The sequence below is a fragment of the Piliocolobus tephrosceles genome, chromosome 13 (genome assembly GCF_002776525.5).
Source record: "Piliocolobus tephrosceles isolate RC106 chromosome 13, ASM277652v3, whole genome shotgun sequence".
In the NCBI taxonomy this organism is placed as follows: Eukaryota; Metazoa; Chordata; class Mammalia; order Primates; family Cercopithecidae; genus Piliocolobus; species Piliocolobus tephrosceles.
Window position 1 is genome coordinate 68,594,639 of NC_045446.1, and position 24,973 is coordinate 68,619,611.

Genomic DNA, 24,973 nt, shown 5'->3' on the forward strand with positions numbered 1-24,973 from the left:
TATGTTTTCAATCTAGGTATCTATCTAGGAGTCATCTATCTAGGAAAATGCTGAGTCATATGGTGACACTGTTTAACTTTTTAAGGAACTGCTGAACTTTTTTCCACAGTGGCTACACTATTTTACATTCCCATCAGCAATGTATGAGGGTTCCAATCTGTCCACATCTTTTCCAATGCTTATTTCCCATTTTTTTATTACAATTTAATTTTAACGATATTATATTTTAAGAACCGTCTTGCAAAATTCTTCACAATTGAACAGTCTACTCTCCTGGGTTGACACCACTGCATACAGCCACCAAAGAAAATCCCACCACCTTCTCACTAGTCAGTTCCACTTCCTTTTGCTGGCAAGAGCAATACTTAACAGATTTGAATTTCCTCCCTCTTACATCCTTCCTATAGAAAACTGAAACAAAAGATCTCAGGTTCCCTTCTCTTTCGTAATTGAGATGACTTTTGACTGCGGGAGAATCACAAGGTTTTCAGCTCCCACCAAGCACCCCAGCAGAACAGGGTTTGTTTCCCTCCTACATTTGTGTTGAGAAACAAAATTAAACCCAAAACGTATCTTGTGACACCCAGATGTATCTTCCGGAGGAGCTCTCAAGCAGTTGCTTCAACAGGGCAAACAGCTGTGGTCTGTTTCAACATAATTTGATGTAATCAGGGTTAATTCTGATGATGTAGTAACTCTGAAGACTGTTTTTTAACTGGATTATTGTTGGGTCAACAATCATGTGGCATTACATTTAGTGACTGAAACAAAAGCCAGAATTAAAACAGCTTCCCCTCAGCCCCCACCCACCCCTTCTAAATGACAGCCTCACTGGGAATAGAAGTTATGAGGCACATTTAACACAATTAACCAAAAAAGGAAAGTAGATGCAGTCAAATTACCTGCAAGCATTTCCAAGGTCCAGTGTCAACCAAGAGTAAGAGCTGGAAACTGTTATTTTTTCTTTTCCTAGAACAGTTAGAAAATATGTTGGCAGCAATCAGTATAACTTAGTATTTTCATGACATTCTAGGAAAAAGCCCCAAAATTTTCCTCTGAAACTTTCCTGAACCAGATAATGATTTTAGCAGTTCACAGTTCCTCTGTATTTTCCACGCATGTTTTCAAAATGATTATTTTAAGTGAACACTAAATTCACGGTGTGGCATACCAGGGCTGAAAGAGTGTGGTATACAAAGCACTGAACACATCTGGCACTGTTTCTGAAGAGCGAGGTCTTTATCTTATTTTCATAGATTTGACCATCATTGTTTATAGTCAGTCCACTTGCAGGGCCTGGGCTGCTCTACATGCACACATACTTATTTAGTCTCTTCCAGTTTTTAGTTTTGGCTAGTCGGAAACACAGCTAAAGCCCATGACAAGGGCCATTCTTAATACAGTTCTGGAAAGCAGAATCTTCAAAAATAGATGGTTTGGGAAACTGCCAAATGTGTTGGTTCTTCAAAATCTTTTAAATCCAATTGTGTGGTTCCAAAAAAGGTCTGACATGTCCAATCCCCTCTGTAAATAAGCCTCCATTTATTTGCTTTCTGTTTCTGTGACTTAGACTATTAAGAAATTTGAAAAGCAAAGAAGCCACTTACCCTCCTACTGCATCTTACTTTATCAGGAATTCCCCATCTAAGTAATTCCTGATTGACATATATTCTGGGATGTGTAGATGTGATTATAAGGTAATGAGACTTAAAAAGTAATGAGAATTCCTTCTGTAAGTCACACAGTATATTAATTTGACTTCTTTTAGTTGTCAAAGCAGATACCCATTTCAAACTCACTCAAGATCAAATGGAGATGATAAGAAAGTGAGTTATCTCCCATGGAACCCATGGAAAAGTTGAATAATCTGGCCTCAGAAAGAGTAGCAGCCAGGGAATAAACATGGCAAAAACCAGGCATCCATTTTGTATGTCTCTCTCATCTCTGAACATTTTGCCTTCATTTCTTTCTCTTTGAAGACCGCTTTCTCTGTCTCTCTGGGTACGTGGTTACCCACCGGCTCCTAAGTTTATATGTTCCTGGCTCAAGCAACCAGTCCAGACTCTCTAGTGTCCTCAACACCAATTTCTCAAGAGAAAATGAAACTGGTCTATTTGCGATCAGGTGTCCACCCCTAGACCAATCAGCAAAGGAAGCTCTGGCCCCCAGAATGTCTGCTAGGGACCCACTGGCCAGGACAGGGGTAGGGGAATTGTCAGAAAAAGGACAGGTTTAATAACTAAGTAGACACCTTGGAAGGTGTTTAATAGACACAAAAACCAGTCTTGTTTCTTTCACCTAGTATCCCTTTAAATTAGGAATATACTTAGAAAATACAAAATATATACAAAATATATTTCAAATACAAAATATATTTCTATTCAAATACATGTTACTAGGGAATGGTTATTTGTGTATATGTTAGTCAAGTATCAGTAGGGATTTTCTTGAGAACCTACTACTTCAAGTTCAGCATAGGAATACCAAGATAAGACCAGGTTCTTCAGAATTTCAGGGTCTTTCTGGGGAGAGAAATAGGCAGATATCTCCAGTAGTATTTGGGCAATGTTGTAAGAGGTATGTTCAAAGGACCGTGGGAGCACTGAGAATTATGCACCAACTGTATGGGGACTGAAACTGTATGAGATTAGGTTTAATTTTGGGTACCCCATAGATAGGCACAGAACAGACGTTAACATTTGTTAAATTAGATGACGAATAATAGCTACCTTCAATTTGGAGGCAGTAAAATTGTCTAGATTAAGAGAGCAAGGTGGGGAAAACCACTAACTGAAAATCTGAGCAACTAAGTTCATTTGGGACTAGTTTCTGAATTTCTTCTCAATTTAATACATTCATTCAACAAAACTTACTGAGCATTTGCTATGCACAGGCACAGGGCTAGGTGCTGGCGATATGATGAACAGCATAGAGATGTTCTTCAGAAGAAGTCTAAGTCACTGTATTCCAGAAGCAATGCCAGGAGGATGCCCTAGAAGTCACCTTCAGTAACAGACAGATAACTAAACTCATTATTACTTTTGATTCCTGCCTTTTGGTCCTGTGTTCAGGAAACAGCTCCAGGCAGATTTGTACTGAAAGGGATAGTTTAAAAATTCATAAGCTATTTCAGACACATAAATACCCCCCCACCCTGTTTTTGGTCACCTTAATGATTCATTTGGCAGTTTTTTAATGGGTGCCCAGTATGTGTCAGACACTCTCCAAGGCACTGCAGATATAAAAATGAATGCATTCTTATTCCTGCGGTTGTGGAGCTCACATTCTGGCAGAGACAAATGGCAGCATAAGACAACCAGTATTTGCATAAAGTGCTGAAGGAGCATAAAGAGAAAGTCTGGAAGCCATTGTCCAACCCTTGGTTTCCTGAAAAATAATTTCAACACTAACATGTGAAAATGCGGAAATTCTAGCTGCATTTTGGAGTGTCACCACTCTTGAAATAAAGCCTCATAGGTTCAGACAATGTGATCAGAGCTGTTAATGTTTTGATTCTGGGTGACTAAGAAGTGACAGGTGTGTAGCCTGAGAAAGCCACCCAAGTCCATTTACAGGCATGTGGAGACAAGCAATGTTGAGTCAGGGTGCAGGGTAACCCCAGCTCTATCAGCAGGACAGGTACCTGAGCAGAGGACTTTTAAACTTTTCTGTCGAGGGCTACTAACCCATCAGAAGAAAATCAATCAAGAACTAAATGATAGTGAAACTTGACACCAAAATTTCCATATCGGATTTTTAAAAAAAGGATTGTTGATCAACAAACAGCCCACTCCTACTTTTTGAGAAACATTAACCAGCACAAGTTTGTACTTAGTAAATCAGATGTAAGTTGTTTTCAATACAATTGACATATCTGGCTAGGGGATGGGGTGGAGAAAGGAAGGGGAAGCACCTGGATGTTGATACAGTACTAGGCATAGAAGGAACCAGAGTGGGAGATTAACACTTGCATAGAAAGAAGAAAACATAGGAGAAGTGCTGGGGAGAAATGGAGTGAGGAAAAGAGATAAAAGTTGAGAGGTGTGGTAGTTTCCGGTGGGAGTAGGATAATGTGAATTTTTAATATGCTCCCCAGTGATTCATATACACAGTAAACTTTGACAAGACTGTACAGAATGGGAGCCCCTGAGATGAGGGGGTATGTCCTATTTGTCTCAGCACCCATAGAATCTAGCATGGGGCTTGGGAGAGTGAGAGCTCACTAAGTTTATTGAACTAAACTGAGTACACCTAATATACCTAAGAGGCTTTAAAGAAAAAGTCACTCAATTCCACTGCCCTGTAATTCATTTTTTTCCATATTCTAGTCTATGTACACAGCTTTTACACTGTTGTAATTGCAAATTCACCATTTTAAATTGTATTTTTTCAATACATTTTCTTTTGTGATTTTTAATGGCTGTAAAACATTCCACCTAACATGAGTAAGTATCTTTGTTCATATAGATTTTGAATTTTGAAGAGGTTTTTCTTAGGAGACCTTACATTTGTGCAGTGCTTGTCAGTTTATGAAACCCTTTCACACAATCTTCATTGCTTTCACAACACTCTATAAGATAAGCATTATCCTCATTTTGCAGATGGGTATACAGACTCAGAGATTAATTAACTTGCTAAAGCTTCTACAGCTAGTGGGTGGAATGTCAGATTAAACCAGGGTCTTCTCACTATGCATCTAATGCCCTTTCCAAGGCACCAAATAATCTGACCCAACAGTTTCCTGATGTAAAAACCTGTAATTTAAAATGTGGCAGACAGAAATTACATTTAAAGAGACCACTGGCCAGCTATATCCTAACCATATAGAAATCAGCTCCTGCCTCTTGGGGTATGGCAAAGAAAATGCCTGTATTAGTTGACATCTTCTGTGACAGAACTTACTGTTTTTCAGTAACGCCTCATGACGCTGTCTGTATATGATCCAAGCCCATTTCTGCAATCCTCACATGAAGAGTTGGGACTGTCCCTGAACACTGGCACTGCAATTAAAGTTTTTCAGCAACCACCACAGGCTGTAAGGCACATAGGAAGGAGGCAGCGGAGACTTGAAAGTTCTTCTACTATTAAGATTGGTATCACAGGATACTTGGGTAGCAGCTGAGTGAACAGGAGAGGGAAGTTTTTATCTACCAATAGAAAGGCCCATTATAAGGACACATGGCCTGATGAACAACACAGAGGGGTGCAGCACTTCAGGGAAGGACAGACAGTCCACCTGAGCAGCTAGAGGTGCTATACTGGAAAACAAGAGTTGTGTTTCTATTTGATTCCATTTGCATGATACAGAGAGACAGGTTTCCTTATTCTCAGGTAGAAGTTTCTAACAACCAGAGCTCTCTGAGGAGAGAAAAACTTCTTGGCTGGGTGTAGTGGCTCAAACCTGTAATTCCAGCACTTTGGGAGGCCGAGGCAAGCGGACTACTTGAGCCCATGAGTTTAAGACCAGCCTGGGCAACAAAGTGAGACCCTGTCTCTATAAAAAGTTAGCTAGGTGTGGTGGTGCATACCTGTGATCCCAGCTACATGGGAGGCTGAGGACTGCTTGAGCCCAGGAGGTTGAGGCTGCATTGAGCCATCACTGCACTTAAGCCTGAGGGACAAAGCAAGACCCTGTCTCCAAAAAATAAGGCTAGGCACAGTGACTCATGCCTGTAATCCCTGCCCTTTCAGAGGCCAAAGTGGGAGGATTGCTTGAGCCCAGTTCAAGACTAGCCTGGGCAACATGGCAAAACCCTGTCTCTACAAAAAGTACAAAAATTAGCTGGGTGTGGTGGCTTGTGCCTGTGGTCCTAGCTACATGGGAGGCTGAGGAAGGAGGATCACTTGAGCCTGGGAGGCTGAGGCTGCCATGAGCTGTGATCACACCACTGCACTCTAGCCTGGGCAAGAGACCGAGACCCTGTCTCAAAAAAATTAAAACAAAAAACCAAATAAAATATCTCTACTGAGTTCCTACTCAGTGAAGCTACAGTAGGTAAATTACTAGGAATCAGGAGAAATACAGAGGGGAATAGTTCATATATCATAGACAGGGGAAGGATTATCTTCTTTAAGGAGAGATTTTTCAAAACTAGGTTTCTAGGAAAATGGCAAACCAGCAATTCTTGTTGAGCTAGTGTGTAGAGAAAGTTATGAGTCAAAGAATCACAGTTGTAGATGACTCAGGTTCAGCAACATACAGTTGCACCTGTGTACATGGGCATTAGTTGCAGGAAAAAAACCTTTGTTACACAGGCCCATCAAGTTTCTATTTTCAGATTATTACCTTGAAAAATCAAAGGCCTGTGACTTCGAGGAAGATATTAATAATTCCTATCAAAGTTTCTTTCATTTATCTTTCTATCCACAATTCTAGGATGATCCTGAAAGGAAGGTTGCAAATGTGAGTATAAACTGATTAAAAATTTGAGGCACAATGAGCTTAAGTACATTGCTGGGTCTAGGATCCTTTATCCCATTTTCAGTGTTTCTCTTTACTCAAATGTATTTGAGATCAAGTATCATCTTCCTTCATTCTCCTGTTCCCTCTCCCTGGATAGAACAAGGTCAAGGTGTGTATTTTGTGACAAATTCAGTAAACTCTGGGGCTTAAGACGCAAGATTCTTTGGTTATTAGAAGGTTTTATGTTTTTTGGTTTCTCTAGAAGCTGAGGGCAGTGAATTTCATTTGTGGTCTTTCTCTCAGTATTAGGAAATTTTTTTTTTTTTTTTGGAGATAGTCTTGCTCTGTCACCCAGGCTGGAGTGCAATGGTGTGATCTTGGCTCACTGCAAGCTCTGCCTCCCGGGTTCATGTCATTCTCCTGCCTCAGCCTCCTGTGTAGCTGGGACTCCAGGCGCCCACCACTACGCCTGGCTAATTTTTTTTTTTTTGTATTTTTTGTAGAGACGGGGTTTCACCGTGTTAGCTAGGATGGTCTCAATCTCCTGATCCGCCCACCTCAGCCTCCCAAAAGGAACTTTGCATTTTTATAACAAATAAACCAAATAAATTTCATGCCCAGTAAGATACAAAGGAACAAAGAACACAATGTATTGTCTGGATAACTAAGAAGATACATGAAACATGTTTATGAACTGTAAAGCAATGCCCAAAGAATAGTCATGTTATTAGTAACAATTATGAACAGTAAAGGTATAGCAGAAAATTTCTGAAGTCATGAGTTATGTTAATTCAACGACCAGCTGCCTGAATGACAGTTTAAAAACCACCTAAACTCCCAGTGGCTTCTTTATAAAGGTCCCCTGGAAACTATCCAGTGTGCTGATAATGGCTAGAAATTCACTGGACTCCATTTACGGTAATGCTGGGTCCAAACTGCGCAATAGCTAACTGGAGCCTTAGTTAATCACAGGCCAATGTAGGGATCCTGGCAACAGCAGAATGTCCAAGTTCAGGGAGGGATGCTGACCATGACCTAAAATGATGCTTTCTTACGAAAGTCCTACTAAATCATTTCAATACAGTGATTAAGGTTGCTTTCTGCCCTTTTTTTTTTTTTTTTTTTGAGATGGAGTCTCGCTCTGCTGCCCTGGCTGGAGTGCAATGGCGGGATCTCGGCTCACTGAAACCTCCGCCTCCCAGGTTCCAGCGATTCTCCTGCCTCAACCTCCCAAGGAGCTGGGATTACAGGAGCCTGCCACTACACCTGGCTAATTTTTCTATTTTTAGTAGAGACGGGGTTTCACCGTGTCAGTCAGGCTGGTCTCGAACTCTTGACCTCAGGTGATCTGCCTGTCTTGGCCTCCCAAAGTGCTGAGATTACAGGCGTGAGCAACCGTACCTGGCCCGCTTTCTGCCCTGTTCTTAATGCTTTTACTATTTTTTAATTCTGAAGATTAACTGGGAAGAAATTATAATCAGACATTACTCACCTGTTTTAATTATACCTACTTTAGATTGCAGACTGAATACAAATATTAATCAGAAGCCAAAACACCCCACACATTACTTATCAATCAACCCAGGCCAATCTGTCTTTCAACTGTACATTTTTATGTTCTTGCCTCACGGCTTACTAAAATAACGTAAGAATAAATAGCAATACAATCCAAATAAGCATCTCTCATCTATAATTATCTGAAGCAAGGGATTTAAAGATGGGTAGAGTTAATCCACCTCGCCAAGTGCATCTTCAATGCCTGTTCAGTCATGCTTCAATGTCTACATTCAATTTATAGAGAATATGAATATATAACATTGTAGAGGGAGGCTTCTGGCAGATCCAGTCTGACAAGAACAAAAGGTCAAACAGTTCTTTTGCTACTCTGTGACAGTTAAAGAGTCTCTGGGTTGGGTTAAAGGGTTGGAGAGTTATGTTTAGATCTGGAATGGATCACTCACACAATTAAGTTCTTGTCAGACCTAAAAACATGACAGCACAACTTTCCCCAGGCAAAAGGACAGCCAGATGGAAAGCAACTATTTTTCTCAACCTATCTCAAAATTTGAAATGAGAATTAATAATGGAAAAGACATTTCTAAGTTTCAGAATATACTTCTACTTGGGCTGCTGGGGTTATTATTTTCGGGTGACATTTGGAAATCGTGGGAAAACATAATCTGATTTTTTTCCTCATTGGAAACTGGTTACTCAAGTGAAAAACTAACCCTCTTACCACCTTTTAACTCAGAAACTGAGCACTAAAACATATTACAGTTTAGACAGTACTCAACTATTGAATCCATATTTCTATTCATTATACATTGACTTATACAACACTGTCTGCAATGTATAATTTAGATATTCATCTCTCAGCTGATGAGTAAACATTTTGAGTTTTTTCCTGCTGATGCTACCTGCAAGCAACAGTTCAGTTTTGGCATTTTCATCATCTTTGTCTGACATGAATTTTTGTTTCTGTTCAATTATTGGCAAAATAGAAGTATTGCGCCAAAGACAAATTATTAGGCTTGCTATAGGTGGCAAAGTATTTGGCTTCAACCAGATATTCATTGTGTGATAAACTATCAAGGAAAAGAATGTATAAAGTTTCGGAAATACACTGGTGAAAACGCTATCAAAAAGGCAAGATGCCTTGAGAAGGACCTTTCCTCCTTCCACACATACAGTATAGGAACACATTTAAGTCTATTGTTCAACTTTCAGCGATGTGACTTAGTTACACATTTTGGAGACCTAATATGTACTAAAACAGGAGACTACATATTGCCTAAAGGTTAGACTCTAAATCAATTATTAGTGACCAAGTCCAGCACAGGTTCACAGAAGATTAAGAGATAAAAGGATCCACAGAGCTTACCTACTTCAAAATGTGGTAGTACTGTAGGTGAAAAAACTGGAGGCCACAAAGATTATTTTACTTGCTTAATGCTCTACAACTGAATTTATGGTAATGCTGGGTCCACAACCTGGGGTTTCTCTAACTCAGCAATCTTTCCATCACTATTATTTTGTTAACTTCTGTCATGTTAACATTACAATTCTATCAGGTCCCTCAAAAATCATGGGAGGCATAATTCCTGACAGCCTTGGAAATTACAGTGCCTCCAGGTTCTGGGTCTGTAAATGTCCCTTGTTCCACTAAATTAATATGGTATCTACTAAGACCTGAATGCCAAATCAATACAGGCTGATGCTGCAAATATTTTAAAAATGTTTTCTGCATTTTATCTTCTAGGTCTAGGGTTAAATGTCACGTTTTCAGACACGCCTTTTCCAGCAAGCTTATCTATGCTTTCCTGTTCTTCATGTAACTTTACAGCACATACTGTATTTTGAAATAACAGTTATTTAATTATTATATATCTTCTCAAATATATTATTTAATTCCATGAAGGCAGGGTCATTTCTGTTTGTTCACAACTGTTTATATAGCACCTACCACAAAGTCTCGGCATATAAAAGAAGCTCAAATATTTGTTGAATAAACAAATGAATTTCTCTAATTATGGATGAGGCAAGCCTTATGGAAGCCCTAATTATCCCTTTTAGTCTGTCCTAAACTTGGTACCTAAGCCCAAGGGATTAAAGTTCCAGGGAAGTAGATTTTCCTGAGATTTTAGCTCAGCAAAAGCTAGCAATTAGATTCAGAAATGGAATGAACAGTTTTGCTGGACACTGATTTCTTTGTCAAAAAGAGACTGGAAAACCAAGCGCCCAGGTAAACAGAACCTCTCTGCATTAGGCAGAAGGTCAACTTTGCAAACTCTCAGGTGTCTTCCAACTCTTAAGGCTCTGGAATTTGTTTCTTTTCAGCTGTTTGGTTTTAAATTAGGTTAAAGTATACATACAAACTTCATTAGGAAATAATCTAGGAGAACCCATCTAATGAGACTTAGAAAACTGATCATTCAGGCATGCATGCCCATTTACAATTACTTGATACATGCATATTCCACTGAGAATACAATTTGCTATAGGTCCTTATACATGTAACTCAATGAAGACAAAGACTAAAACAAGTTTTTAAAAAGTTTATGTAGCATTTCAATTTTAAACACATGCATGTGTGTGTGCGTGCACATGCACACACACACACACACACACACACACGTATTATATCAACTCTGAAGAAAATGATGTTGAGTTCCTATACAGTAAGCAGCTTATACAAAGTGCTAGAATTGTCAGGTTCCAAACTCCCCAATCAGTGCTCTTTTCACTCTCACAGACCGCACTACTTTTTTTTTTTTTTTTTAGATGGAGTCTCCCTCTGTCGCCCAGGCTGGAGGGCACTGGCACGTTGTTTGCTCACCATAACATCGGCTCCCAGGTTCAAGTGATTCTCCTGCCTCAGCCTCCCAAGTACCTGGGATGACAGGCACCTGCCACCATGCCTGGCTAATTTTGTATTTTTAGTAGAAATGGGGTTTCACCATGTTGTCCAGACTGGTCTGGAACTACTGAACTCAAGTGATCCACCCACCTCGCCCTCCCAAAGTGCTGGGATTACAGGCGTGAGCCACCATGCCCAGCTGACCACAGTACTTTTTAACTCTAGAATTACCCATCCTTTAGGCTCAGCCAAATTTTCATCCTCATCTTGGATTGAAAATACCTTTCTTCCAAATTTTACTGGGAAAGGACCAAATGAAATTTAAAAATATATAACTTTTTTTCCATAGGCGCCAATAAAAAAATTGATTAGAGAAATTATAAACATCAAATATAAACAAATTATAACACAACAGTGATTAAGGAGTTGAAATACTTAATGTAATATCTCAATAGCTTTTAAAATGGAAAAGCAACAGTTATTAAATCTGATTTCTTTCACCTAGTTCAATGAAAGGAGATTTTAATTCAGAACAGCTACTTCGTTAAATCAATTAAGACTTTAAGGAATATTATTTTTCTGCAATGTTTAGGAAAGTACTGAAAATGAGATAAGGATTTATCACAAAGTATATGGCAAGGGAGAAAAGATACAACATTATTTTATTTTGAGCTACTAGATGGTTCTCAAAAATTACACAGGGAGTGATTTAATGAGTACAGACAAAGTAAAATACATTATCTCATCCTGTTTTAGAGTTTAAAAGAAACTTTGAGACTATCTAATTCAATTTCTTCATTTCTTCTTAATTGAGGTAATGGATTTGAGGGTCCCCTTGCTATAAGTACCTCTTCTTGGGGGAGCTCATCCTTATATGAAATACCCTCAACTTTCTAAGAAAATCACAACCACTTATATTTTTTCTATATCTTATGGCACAACAATTACATGTAGAAATCTGCATTTCTAAAATCCAAACATGCATTCTACTGTCTGCACAATCCTGTGCAGTGCCTCTGCCATGGGGTGCTTTTCCTTAACCAATCTTCTAGCTATAAAAGGCATGAATGAGGAAACCTTGGGAAAGGGATAACATCTTTGATATTATCAACACCCAAGATGCATTGCAGGTAGCGTTCAAATCCCATCCCAAAACCTCCATGTGGCACAGATCCAAATCGACGAAGGTCCAGATACCTGTTTTCAAAAACAGAAAATCATCATCTATATATATTGTATAAGACCAGATGTTACGAGTAGAATTTTATGTTTCAAACGTATTTTGCAATCATTTGTTATTATTTACCTCACTGTGATAGACCAGTCTTTCCCCTCCACAGACAAACAATGGAAAGGAAGAAGCTGAATAATCTATCCAAGGTTACCCAGAGAAACAGCAGTGGATCCTGTCAAGCAGTCATGGGCTTTGGTCACTTCCTTTTTAAGCTATTATATTTATGTGTTTATGACAGAAAACTTGCCTCAGGAGGCTATAGAAGATTTTCTATGGATTTACTAATTTTCTTGAAAATATTTGCCTCTTTTATTTCTTGGTATGTTAATGTTTTCTTTTCCTTCCCAAAATCATACTGTTCAATACACAGAGGAGAGTGCAGAGTTTTGCCTGTTACATTATGAAAAGATATCCTAGAGATTAGACTATAAGCTACAACAGGGCAGAAACTGTGCTTCATTCAACGTTTTATCACTAGGGAATGCTCTAGAGTAGGTGTTAATTACATGAAGTTTTGTTTGAAGGCATAAAAATATATGCTTGAATGCTGGAGTGAGGAGAAACCTTTAATTCTCTGCCTCAGGCCTACAGAAGATGCCCAGAGTCATTTTGCTGACATGCTAGACCCATCCATGCATATTCTTTTCTCACTAAAGACCACATGGCAAGACAATGGCACAGCCATGACAGAAACTCAGATTCTAACACACCAGCATTGGAAAAAGTTTTAGGAAGAAAAGAGGAAAAGGACAACTATAAATATTTTATTATGTCATTTGGTGGGGAAATTCTTAAGTTATATAATATTGACTAAAACAAGTTTATCGGCCAGGCACGGTGGCTCATGCCTGTAATCCCAGCACATTGGGAGCCCAAGGCGGGCAGATCACTAGCTCAGGAGTTCAAGGTCAGCAGGGGCAACGTGGTGAAACTCCGTCTCCACTAAAAACAAAAAAATTAGCCAGGTGTGGTGGCGCCCATATGTAATTCCAGCTACTCAGGAGGCTGAGGCAGGAGAATTGCTTGAACCCTGGAAGTGGAGGTTGCAGTGAGCAGAGATGGAGCCACTGCACTCCAGCCTCGGCGACAGAGTGAGACTCTGTCTCAGAAAAACCAAAAAACAGAAAACAAAAACAACCAAACAAGTTTATCTTTTCTTGAATGATTTGTAAAATCAGTTCTATAATAAGACGTAAGCAACATAACTTGTAGTGACTTGGCTCCTCAATCATAAAGACTGTCCATCAACCTATTTTCCCACCATTAATAATAATGGCTACTTATACTACTATTCTAAGGAGTTAAGTCTAAGTACTTATCTTTTTAAAAGAAAAGATTAATTCCAACCAAATGAGTTGTAATCAGGTAAGAGATCAACATTACAGGAATATCTAGCATAAAACTTCAGATTAGTAAAAACTATAAGAAATAATGGGAGGCACACAGTCTTGAATAACTGGAATGTTCAGTCGCTAAATTAACTTTAAAGTTTACAAGGCATGGGGACAGAGTACACTTTGACTAAGCGATTAAATGAACAGCACACCAAACTACCTGTCATAAATGCCTGCAGGACCTGACATGGCTGCTAGAAACTCCAGCAATAGTTTTAGATGGGTCTAAATTTCTCATACACTGATATTAAAACACTGGCATGAACATCCGCAAACTGTATGCAGCAGAGGGGTTCAGTCTGTAGCATTTTTCTTGCTTTTGCTTTGATAGATGAAAAAATCCATTTCTAAGAAAAAAGTTTTCTAATGTATATGTATTTGCTTGATTATTGTTAAATTGGTTCCAGGGTAGTGAGATTATGGAAGAGATGCTATGAAATTTGTGGAACTAGTTATATATTTAATTTGCATATGGCATATAGAAATAGGAGGCGAGTAAATTCTTAGCCATCTGGGGTGGCTTCTCACCATATGGTGGAACACTAGCAGACATCACAGCTATGAAGATGTCTAAGGTCTCTTTTACCTTTAATACACTAAGATAGAAGGAAGCAAATTCAAGGAGATCTTATGGATTTGAAAACTTTATTTGAGAAAAGAATGGTACTAAAATGATTAATAAAGACTTTCAAGGCTTAAATTTATTTAACCAATTTTTTTTTTTTTTTTTAAGACAGAGTCTTGCTCTATTGCCCAGGCTGGGGTGCAGTTTGTATTTAGCTTGTTCTGTTTTGTTTTGTTTTCTTTGAGACGGACTTTTGCTCTTGCTGCCCAGGCTGGAATGCAATGGTGCAATCTTGGCTTACTGAAACCTCCACCTCCCAGGTTCAAGAGTTTCTCCTGTCTGAGCCTCCCGAGTAGCTGGGAATATAGGCACCTGTCACCATGCCCAGCTAATTTTTGTATTTTTAGTAGAGATAGGGTTTTACCATGTTGGTCAGGCTGGTCTCGAACTCCTGACCTCAAGTGATCCACCTGCGTAGGCCTCCCAAAGTGCTGGGATTACAGCTGTGAGCTACTGTGTGTTTAGCTTTTTTTAAGGCTAGTTTTTACAAACTATAACATGCATAAGCTTGCTCAATTATCAGGCTTATCTACCTAACAGCAAGACTCAGAAGAAAGAACAAAAGGGGGTAGGAAACCAGCATTTACTAAGCTTCCACTATATGTAGATACTTAACCTGTATTGTTTCATCTACACAGTAACTCTATGAAAGAGATAATATCATTCCATTTTACAGCCAAAAAACCAAGACTCAGAGAGATTAAGTATACATAAGGTCATTACTGGTTAATATAAGGCATTCAAAGGCCATCACCTGAAGCCAATTTTAGATTTTTTTCCATCTCTGAAACCTATCTCCTTCCAAACCAAAAGGCAAGGGTGTAGGTAACTTGCCCCTTCCTCTTCCTGAGGACAGCAAAAGGATTAATAATATTGTTGATATTATTATATCAAGATCCTGAAGGAGTGCTAATATAGAAATATAAATAAAAATTTATATATATTGAAAAGTACTTGAGGAAAAAGTCTTCATAAGGAAAACCAAAACAACTTTGAGGAAGTGAATGTATGAGTAGACACGTGGTCCTCCCTAAGCAGCTCAGATTTCTATAGTTTGTGGAGACATTAGGGATCACTTAGCTCAAGCCCCTAATTTCACACAAAAAGAAATTGCAGCATAATGGTAAAGAGGAAAGAATTTTTAAAAAATTCATCAATTTATTTTTTGAGACGGAGTCTCGCTCTGTTACCCAGGTTGGAGCACAGTGGCACGATCTTGGCTCATTGTAACCTCTGCCTCCCGGGTTCAAGCACTTCTCCTGCCTCAGCCTCCCGAACAGGTGGGATTACAGGCATGCACCACCATGCTCAGCTAGTATTTGCATTTTTAGTAGAGACAGGGTTTCACCATGTTGGCCAGGCTTGTCTGGAACTCCTGACCTCAAGTGATCCACCAACCCTGGCCTCACAAAGTGTTGGGATTACAGGCGTGAGCCACCACGCCCAGCAGAGCCAAGGATTTTGATTCAGAGAGACCAAGTCCCATCTCCATCCCTCAAACTGTGTGATCTTGGCTAACTTAGTTAATATCTCTGGGCCTCAAGCCTAGGGGCTAATAAGAAGGGGGTTAATAATAGTACCTAATTCACAGGGTGACAGGAGGATTACATGAGATAATATACATAATTTTTTTTTTTTTTTTGAGATGAAGTCTCGCTCCTGTTCCCCAGGCTGGAGTGCAATTGCGTGATCTCGGGTCACTGCAACCTCCGTCTCCCGGGTTCAATTGATTCTCCTGCCTCAGCCTCCCAAGTAGCTGGGATTACAGGTGCCTGCTACCATGCCTGGCTAATTTTTGGATTTTCAGTAGAAACAGGGTTTCACCATGTTGACCAGGCTGGTCTTGAACTCCTGACTTCAGGTGATCCACCTGTCTTGGCATCCCAAACTGCTGGGATTATAGGCATGAGCCACCAAGCCCGGCCAATATACATAAAATTTTTAACATAATTATCTGACACACAATAAGCAGTAAGGAAATGAGAGCTATTATTACTATTTTTCAAGAACCCAAAGGAAGTAAGTAATCTTCTGAGCCCCCAACCCCTTCCCTGACCTACGAACAGTTAAGCTCACTGTTTTTCACACTGTTTCACCAGGTCTTGGGGATACAAGTAAAAACGCTTCTAGGCAACAGACAAGCAGCTAGAGTAAGAATTATTAGGGGCCACATTCTTACCATTGGTAGACTTCTGTAAGTCCTGATCTGTTAAAGGAAAATAAAATTCTTTCAGGGAATGGCAATAAGATAAATATTAACCACTAAACATTTATTCTGGGTGTGTGGAAAGACCTCTTTATAAAGAAGTAGATGACAAAGCCTCTGCTCTCAAGTAATACTCAATACAGTTGAGGAGCTGAAACTATACAGTAAGTTAACCAATAGCACAAAATGTTATCAAATAAATAGTTTAGACAATAAATGTTATAGAAAGAAAATATGATCCAGAGTCCAAAGGAAGGGATTCACCTGAGATGAGTTTATTATCCTGTGACATAAGAAAAGCACTACTTTTAGGCAGGGTGCAGTGGCTCCTGCCTGTAATCCCAGCACTTTGGGAGGCCAAGGTGGGAGGATCACTTGAGAACAGGAGTTCCAGACCAGCCTGGCCAACATGGTGAAACCCCATCTCTACTAGAAATACAAAAATTAGCTGGGTGTGGTGGTGCGTGCCTGTAGTCCCAGCTACTTGGGAAGCTGAGGTAGAAGGATTGCTTGAACCTAGGAGGCAGAAGTTGCAGTGAACCAAAATCATGCCACTGCACGCCAGTCTGGACAACAGAGTGAGACTCCATCTCAAAAAAAAAAAAAAAAGAAAGAAAGAAGAGAAAAGAAAAAAAAAAAGAAAAGCACTATTATTAGTAGTTAAGGTTGTTGGGAGGCACACACAGACGAGGGACACATAGACAAAACTTTCGTTCTTCAACATTAAAACAGTAATATAGATTCTGAGGCTGCCTTTATAATATGGTTGCAAATTGATTCTTGTTTGAGAACTATTAATAAAATTTAAAATTCTTAGTGCTAATTGAAATTCAACTCAGCCCTTTAAAAACGTGTTTTGGACTACAGTGATCTAATGTGACCAGGAATATGAAAAATTCAAATACACAAAAATACAGAAAACATGAAGAGCAGACACAGACAAATCCCTGAAATAGGGAATCATATATACCCACTTCATTAAGAAAGATACATGTAGCTATTATCAGGTATTAGGTAAACATTTAATGTTATGAGGAAAGGTTTCCTGGAGGAAGGAAGCAAGCAAAGAAAACAGACCAATCAATCTTTCAACAGATGAGGTTTCTTGCCATGTGTGATTTGTATTGTGCTTTTTAAAAAACAGAGAGAATACTCAGATTCTTTCCAACTAGAGTCTGACCTTCAGTTCCACAGCTTTCTCAGGACTTTTTTAACACTGTAATAGTAGTAAGGAGTTAGTCATCTAACGAATACAGTCTTCCTCAAACCTATGTATCCCCTTTCTTTTGGATCCTAACCCAGTAGAGCAGTTCAGATGTGTGGGGTAACAAAACTAAGTTACCCAAGATTTTTACATATAGGTTGGGACCTTGACAAAGCATCAACTTTTAAAGCATTTTCCCCATTAGGAAAAGAAGGCCTCACAAATGGCTAACAGAGTATTTTCAAACAATTATGGCTTTTCCAGGTTACTATGAAACCCAGTACTATCTGGAGAGAATGAGGCATACAGACATAGTAAAAGTTGTTGTTTTTTTTTTTAAAGTCTGGCAGTACTTTCACTAAAGTAGAAATCATGGAAAACAGGTACGGTTAGTTCAGGCAGTCATTATGGCATAGACATGTGTATGTAGGAGAGGCAGTTCAATTAGAAACACAATTCCTTACTCCCCCTCTCTGAAACATTCTCTATGTGTTTACAGATTTATTTCCCAGTTCTCAAACAGCAACTTAAATTAAACGTAATCAAATAGCTAAATCAAGACCCCTACATAGAAGAGAATCTGAGGAAGTGAAATGTGCTTATTCTAAATGCTATCTGACTAGTTTTCTTTCCCCAACTTCATCCTTTCCCTGGCTCAGAGTCTGTCTTTATGTCTCTATAGAAGTCTGCCAATCATAATTGAGAGTAAATAAAGAATACAGATAAGATAAAAATGTAGGACAAGCTTTAAGGGGAAACTCTCTCTTCTCATTTTATTATTAACTTTTTAAAAAGCTACTTTCCATAGGGAAAGGTATGTAAATATAGTGGGCAAATATCACTGTGGGTTTTTCATGTAAGAGTTCCATTCCTGAAGAAAGGGAAGCTCAGAGATAAATTAACAACTTGCTCAAGGACACAGAGAATCTGAGATTCAGTTCTGTCAGGCACTGAGGCCCAGGGTCTTCACTTTGTTACTATGCAATGACCACCTTTGAGCGCCTTATGCTCAGTTTTTAAATTGTGTTTCTTTTAGGTCTGACCAATACCTGGCTAAGCGCTCCTCTAAGAAATGGTATCGTTCTTCTCTGAGGCCTCCTCCAAAGAGTTCCCCAACTCCAGGAACCAGAAGATCAACAGCAGCAACCTAGGAAAAAAAAAATTATTGGCATTATATTTTCAGGTGATTCCAACAGTCAGTTTCTGAAGCAAGTAAACGTTTAACATTTTGGCAATGGCTAATTAACTACGTAGCAGAATCTTACTGACTACATAAAAATTACAGGTGGACAATTTCCTCTCTCTTGCACCATTTGTGTGGTACACTTAACAAAAATGTATTTTCTTCATAAATGTGACAGAAATGTTAATTATAAAAATGTGGAGAGTGTTAAAAATTATGAAACATTAAAAATCACATATCACCACCAGAAACAATTACATTTTTGTGGATTTCCTTTCATATTTTTTCCCTTATTATACATTTAAAAAGTATAATTACAGATAAAAACTTACCACTTGTCTTACCTAATAAACAAACTAATATTTTTCCTATATTAGTAAAAATACTTCACGTTATGTTTTAATAGCTTTAATGTTTAATAGTTTATTGATTGGAATTATAATTTTTTAACTGCTTTCCTTTTTAGTTGAACATTTAAGGTGTATTTTTGTCTGTTTTCTCTTATAATGTGGCAATGAAGAGTTTAATTTGTAGTATGCTATTAGGACATATAAAATAAATTCTGATTATTAATCAAAGTAGTACAAAATTAAAAGAACAAGATAACATTCTGGAGTTATCAAATGGAGATGATGGCCGGGCACAGTAGCTCATGCCTGTAATCCTAGCACTTTGGGAGGCTCAGGTGAGCAGACTGCCTGAGCTCAGAAGTTCGAGACCACCTTGTGGGCAACATGGTGCAACCCCCGTCTCTACTAAAACACAAAAAATTAACTGGGCTTGGTGATACATGTCTGTAATCCCAGTTACTTGGGAGGTCGAGGTGGGAGAATTGCTTGAACCCAGGAGGTGGAGGTTGCAGTGACCCAAGATTGCACCACTGCACTCTAGCCTGGACCACAGAGCGAGACTCTGTCTCAAAAAAAAAAAAAAAAAAAAAGTTATAAGAAGATAATATATCTGCAAAACTAAGTCTGAAAGAAAAAATATAGGCAAATAAGAAATAAGATAAACAATACAGATAACAGAATGGATAAACCAATACGCTCATATAACTGATACAACCTTTCTGGTCAGCAATTTGGCAACAGATAACCAAATGCCCGAAAAACGCAATACATTTTGACTCAGCAAGCAGTTCAAGGAACCTATCCTAAGAAAATCAGAGATGCAAAAAAAGATTAACACGCAGGATGTTTGGCATTACTTATGACAAAAGGTTCAAATGTACATCAACAGACTATCAGATAAATTTTAGACATGGATAGAAAAAAGACTATCATCTACATAATGAGATGTTATGTTGCTACTGTGATGAGATTACAGGTATTTTAGAATTGTTTTCCTCTTTTATTTGTATTTTCTTACAAAATTAGTAATATTTAATTTTTCAGGCTGGGTGCAGTGGCTCACGCCTGTAATCCCAACACTCTGGGAGGTCAAGGTGGGCGGATCACCTGAGGTCAGGAGTTTGAGACTAGCCTGGCCAACCTAGTGAAACCCCCTCTCTGCCAAAAATACAAAAATGAGCCAGGCACAGCGGCCCATGCCTATAGTCCCAGCTGTTCAAGAGGCATGAGGAATTGCTTGAACCCGTGAGGCGGAGGTTGCAATGAACCAAGATCATGCCACTGTACTCCAGTCTGGATGACAGAGTGAGATTTTGTCTGCCCCCCAAAAAAATAATTTAAAAAAAATTTTTTAAATGTTTATTTGTGGCTGGGCACGGTGGCATGTGCTTGTAGTCCTGGCTACTTAGGAAGCTGAGGTGGGAAGACTGCTTGAGGCCAGGAATTCGAGACCAGCATGGACAACACAGCAAGACTCTGTCCCTACAAAATAATTTAAAAATGTTTATTTGCAGCTGGGTGTGGTGGTGCATGACTGTGGTCCCAGCTACTTGTCAAGCTGAGGCAGGAAGATCACTTGAGCCCAGGAGTTCGAAGTTGCAGTGAATCATGATCATACCACCTGTACTCTAGTCTAGGTGACCGGCAAGACCTTGTCTCAAAAAAAAAAAAACCAAAATTGTTATCTGTATTATTTTGTGACTTTCCTGTCTTTTGGACAGGTAGACATTTTTAAGCCCAAGAACCTGAAGGCACAAAACTAAGATTTAGTGTAACAAATGAAAAATGAGGAATCTATAAAACACATTTTAATCTTTAAATGTCACATTACCTTATAAACATTTTTAAAACTTTACCTCACTTTGCCATTAAGCTATCCCCTTCCCAGTTTTGATTTAGAAACTTTTGATTGAGATATACTCTACGAATAATCAACATTAATAAAGAATAATTCAAGAATCTGCCCCCAATGCTGTACACCTTATCCTCATTACTATCATTAAAGAGAAAAACATTAGCTCTGATCCTCATCACTAGGCTGAATCAGAATGAGCGAGAACAGCTACACAATTAATATGGCTGAGCTCTAATCAGGACCCTGCAGTTATTCTTTCTGTCCTCAGAGCAAGGAGAAAGTCTGGTATCTTTATTTCCTCATGTCTTGCTTTGAGATATGGCTAAAATATGACAGGAGTTGAGAGACACGTGGTAAAAATTTTGTTCTTTTCTTACCTTCAATCCAGAATGTTAAATTTAGAATTACAGGCAATCAACTTTGGAAGAGAATAGTCAACCAGTGGCTCTCTGGCCTCTGCTTGAAAATATTTAAAGCCTGAGAAACAGTAGCCTTGAAACAGAGCATTCCATCCTTGTTTAGCTCTAAAATTAACTCAAAATGGATTAAAGATTTAAATATAAGATCTGAAATCATAAAACTACTAGAAATAAATATAGGCCAGGCGCGGTGGCTCACGCCTGTAATCCCAGCACTTTGGGAGGCTGAGGCGGGTGGATCACAAGGTCAGGAGATCGAGACCATCCTGGCGAACACGGTGAAACCCTGTTTCTACTAAAAATACAAAAAATTAGCCGGGCGTGGTGGCGGGCGCCTGTAGTCCCAGCTACTCGAGAGGCTGATGCAGGAGAATGGTGTGAACCCAGGAGGTGGAGGTTGCACCGAGCCGAGATAGTGCCACTGCACTCCAGCCTGGGCGACAGAGCCAGACTTTGTCTCAAAAAAAAAAAAAAAAAATGGAGAAAAACTTCTATGACATTGGTCTGGGCAATGATTTCTTTTTGGAGATGACTCCAAAAGCAGACAACCAAAGCAAAACCAGACAAATGAGATGGTATCAAACTAAAAAGCTTCTGCACAGCAAAAGAAACAATTAACAAAGTGAAGAGACAACTCAAAGAATGGGAGAAAATATCTGCAAACCATACATCTTATAAGGGGTTAATACCCAAAATATATAAGAAAATATATAAGGAACTCATACAACTCAACAAGAAAATAACGTGATTTAAAAAAGGTAAAGGAATCTGAACAGACATTTCTAAAAAAAAAAAAAAAAAAAAAAAAAAAGAAAAAAAAAAAGAAAAAAAAACCACACAAATGACTAATAAGTATAAGAAAAAATGCTCAACATCACTAATTATTAAGAAAATGAAAATTAAAACCACACTGAGCTATCACTTCACACCTGTTAGGTTTTATTTTTTTTTTCCTTCCTACATTTATTTTTTATTTTTATTTTTTGAGATGGAGTCTTGCTCTGTCCCCCAGGCTGGAGTGCAGTGGCACAATCTCGGCTCACTGCAAGCTCTGCCTCCTGGGTTTACGCCATTCTCCTGCCTCAGCCTCCCAAGTAGCTGGGACTACAGGCGCCCGCCACCACACCCGGCTAATTTTTTTGTATTTTTAGTAGAGACAGGGTTTCACCATGTTAGCCAGGATGGTCTCGATCTCCTGACCTCGTGATCCGCCCGTCTTGGCCTCCCAAAGTGCTGGGATTACAGGCGTGAGCCACTGTGCCGGCATCTACATTTATATTTTTAAATAGAGATGGGGTCTCGCTATGTTGCTTAGGCTGGACTTGAACTCCTGGGTTCAGGCTATCTCCTGCCTCAGCCTCCCTGAGTAGCTGGGATTACAGGCACATGCCACCACCACACCCAGTTTTGAATGGCTTTTATAAAAAGATGAAAAATAAGTTTGGAGAGAAAAGGAACTCTTACACGCTGCTGGTGGGAATGAGAAACGGTATGGAAGTTCCTCAAAAACCTAAAAACAGAACATACACCTCAGCAATCCCACTTCTGGGTATATATATCCAAAGGAATATAAATCAGTATGTCGGTGGTGATATCTGTACTCTAATGTTCACTGCAGCATTATTCACAATAGTTAAGATACGGAAACAACCTAGGTGCCCAACAACAGATGAATGGACAAATATTGTAATGGACAATAAAATACTATTTATACATAATAAAATACTATTCAGCCTTAAGAAGGGGGGTAAATCCAGTCACTTGTGACACATGGATGAATCCAGACGATATTGTGCTAAGTGAAATATGTCAACCACAGAAAGACAAATACCACATGATTTCACTTATATATGGAAACTAATAAGCTGAACGAACAGAAATAGATAAAAGAATGATGGTTACCAGAGGCTGGAGTGGGAAGGAAGGGAATGAAGAGTTGCTGATTAAAGGGTACAAAGTTTCAGATAGACAGAGGAATGAGTTATTAATCAAAAGGTGCGAAATTTCAGGCAGAAGAATAGATTATGAGATTTATTATATATGAGGTGACTATAGTCAACAATATGTACTATATATTTTAAAATAAGTGTAAGTTTCAAATGTCTCACCATAAAAATGATAGGTAAGTCAGGTGAAGGATGTGCTAATTAGTTTGATTTAATCATACCACATTGTATACACATATCAAAACAGTATGTTATAGCCTGTAACGTTAGAATGTTGCTTATACCCACTATATACATGAAACAATTACTTGTCAGAACAAGACAAAACAAAAACAAACAAAAAAAGAAGGGACAGGCATATTCAAAATCTATCACTTTTAAGGTTTCAAAATAGGAGTGATTCCATGGGACAAGGGTGGGTAGTAATCACTTTTTTTTTTTGAGATGGAGTCTCGCTCTCTAGCCCAGGATGCAGTGCAGTGGCTCACTGCAACCTCCGCCTCAGCCTCCCGAGTAGCTGGGATTACAGGCACGTGCCACCGTGCCCAGCTAATTTTTGTATTTTTAGTAGAGACAGGGTTTCACCATTTTGGCCATGTTGGTCTTGAACTCCTGACCTCGTGATCCGCCCACCACATCCTCCCAAAAGTGCTGGGATTACAGGTGTGAGCCACTGCGCCTTGCAGTAATCACTTTTGATACTGTGAGTACACGTAAAGCTTAAAGCCAAGGCTAGAAAGGTCTACTGCCTCAAAAAGATACTGGAGAATCAGAGACTATGGAATAACCGGAAGAAGGTAGTCCAGATGAGGCTGGTGGCCAGTGATGAGGAAGATGAGGCAATCCTTGGTAAGATGTTCTGCTTTCTCTGTAGCTCATGAGCATCAAATGAGAGATGTACTTGTTGCTGGATCTTGCTGCTAAGACAAATAAAACAAACAAAAACCCTCTGGGGCTTTTTGCATGCAGATCTAAATCATGTTAATTTTGGATATTAATTCTTTTAACGCTATGTTGAGAGGAATATAAAAGACTCATATTTATCTTTGCTTATAAACTTCCTTTAATATTCGAGCTCAGGAGAGAGTTTACTGTGTAATCACACTGACTTTAGACTTTTCTGTCTGGCTTTTATTTATCTGGAATATCTGCAGTTGCATAGTTATAGTTGTGTAACTGGAAGTTTCTAAACCTTTTGAGTCACCTTAAATTTTTTTTTTTTTTGAGATGGAGTCTCGCTCCGTCACCTAGGCAGGAGTGCAGAGGCGTGATCTCTGCTCACTGCAAGCTCTGCCTCCCGGGTTCACGCTATTTTCCTGCCTCAGTCTCCCGAGTAGCTGGGACTACAGGCACCCACCACCACGCCGGCTAATTTTTTGTATTTTTAGTAGAGACAGGGTTTCACCGTGTTAGCCAGGATGGTCTCGATCTCCTAACCTCATGATTCGCCCGCCTTGGCCTCCCAAAGTGCTGGGATTACAGCCGTGAGATACCGTGCCCAGCCCAGTTACCTTAAAAATCTTATGCCATGGGCTGGGCGCGGTGGCTCAAGCCTGTAATCCCAGCACTTTGGGAGGCCAAGACGGGCGGATCACGAGATCAGGAGATCGAGACCATCCTGGCTAACAGGGTGAAACCCCGTCTCTACTAAAAAATACACAAAAACTAGCCGGGTGTGGTGGCGGGTGCCTGTAGTCCCAGCTACTTGGGAGGCTGAGGCAGGAGAATGGCCTAAACCCGGGAGGCGGAGCTTGCAGTGAACTGAGATTGCGCCACTGCACTCCAGCCTGGGCGACA

The 24,973-nt window shown here is 39.3% G+C and overlaps 1 protein-coding gene across 6 annotated transcripts in view; it reads right to left on the reverse strand.

The window, feature by feature from the left end:
- Nucleotides 1–11,118: 11,118 nt before the first annotated feature.
- Nucleotides 11,119–24,973, reverse strand: part of NARS2 (asparaginyl-tRNA synthetase 2, mitochondrial) — a 138,738-nt gene continuing 124,883 nt past the window's right edge. For 5 of the 6 annotated variants that reach the window (XM_026446988.1, XM_023209308.2, XM_023209310.2 and 2 more), the window contains 3 exons: nucleotides 18,473–18,570; nucleotides 16,193–16,219; nucleotides 11,119–11,957 (listed from right to left, as the gene is read on the reverse strand). In XM_026446988.1, coding sequence (XP_026302773.1) covers nucleotides 11,813–11,957; nucleotides 16,193–16,219; nucleotides 18,473–18,570 — 270 coding nt within the window. In that variant the 3' untranslated portion in view covers nucleotides 11,119–11,812. Of the gene's footprint in view, nucleotides 11,958–16,192; nucleotides 16,220–18,472; nucleotides 18,571–23,964; nucleotides 24,097–24,973 lie in introns of those variants that run through there. The other variant, XR_002731091.2, reaches the window with a different exon arrangement.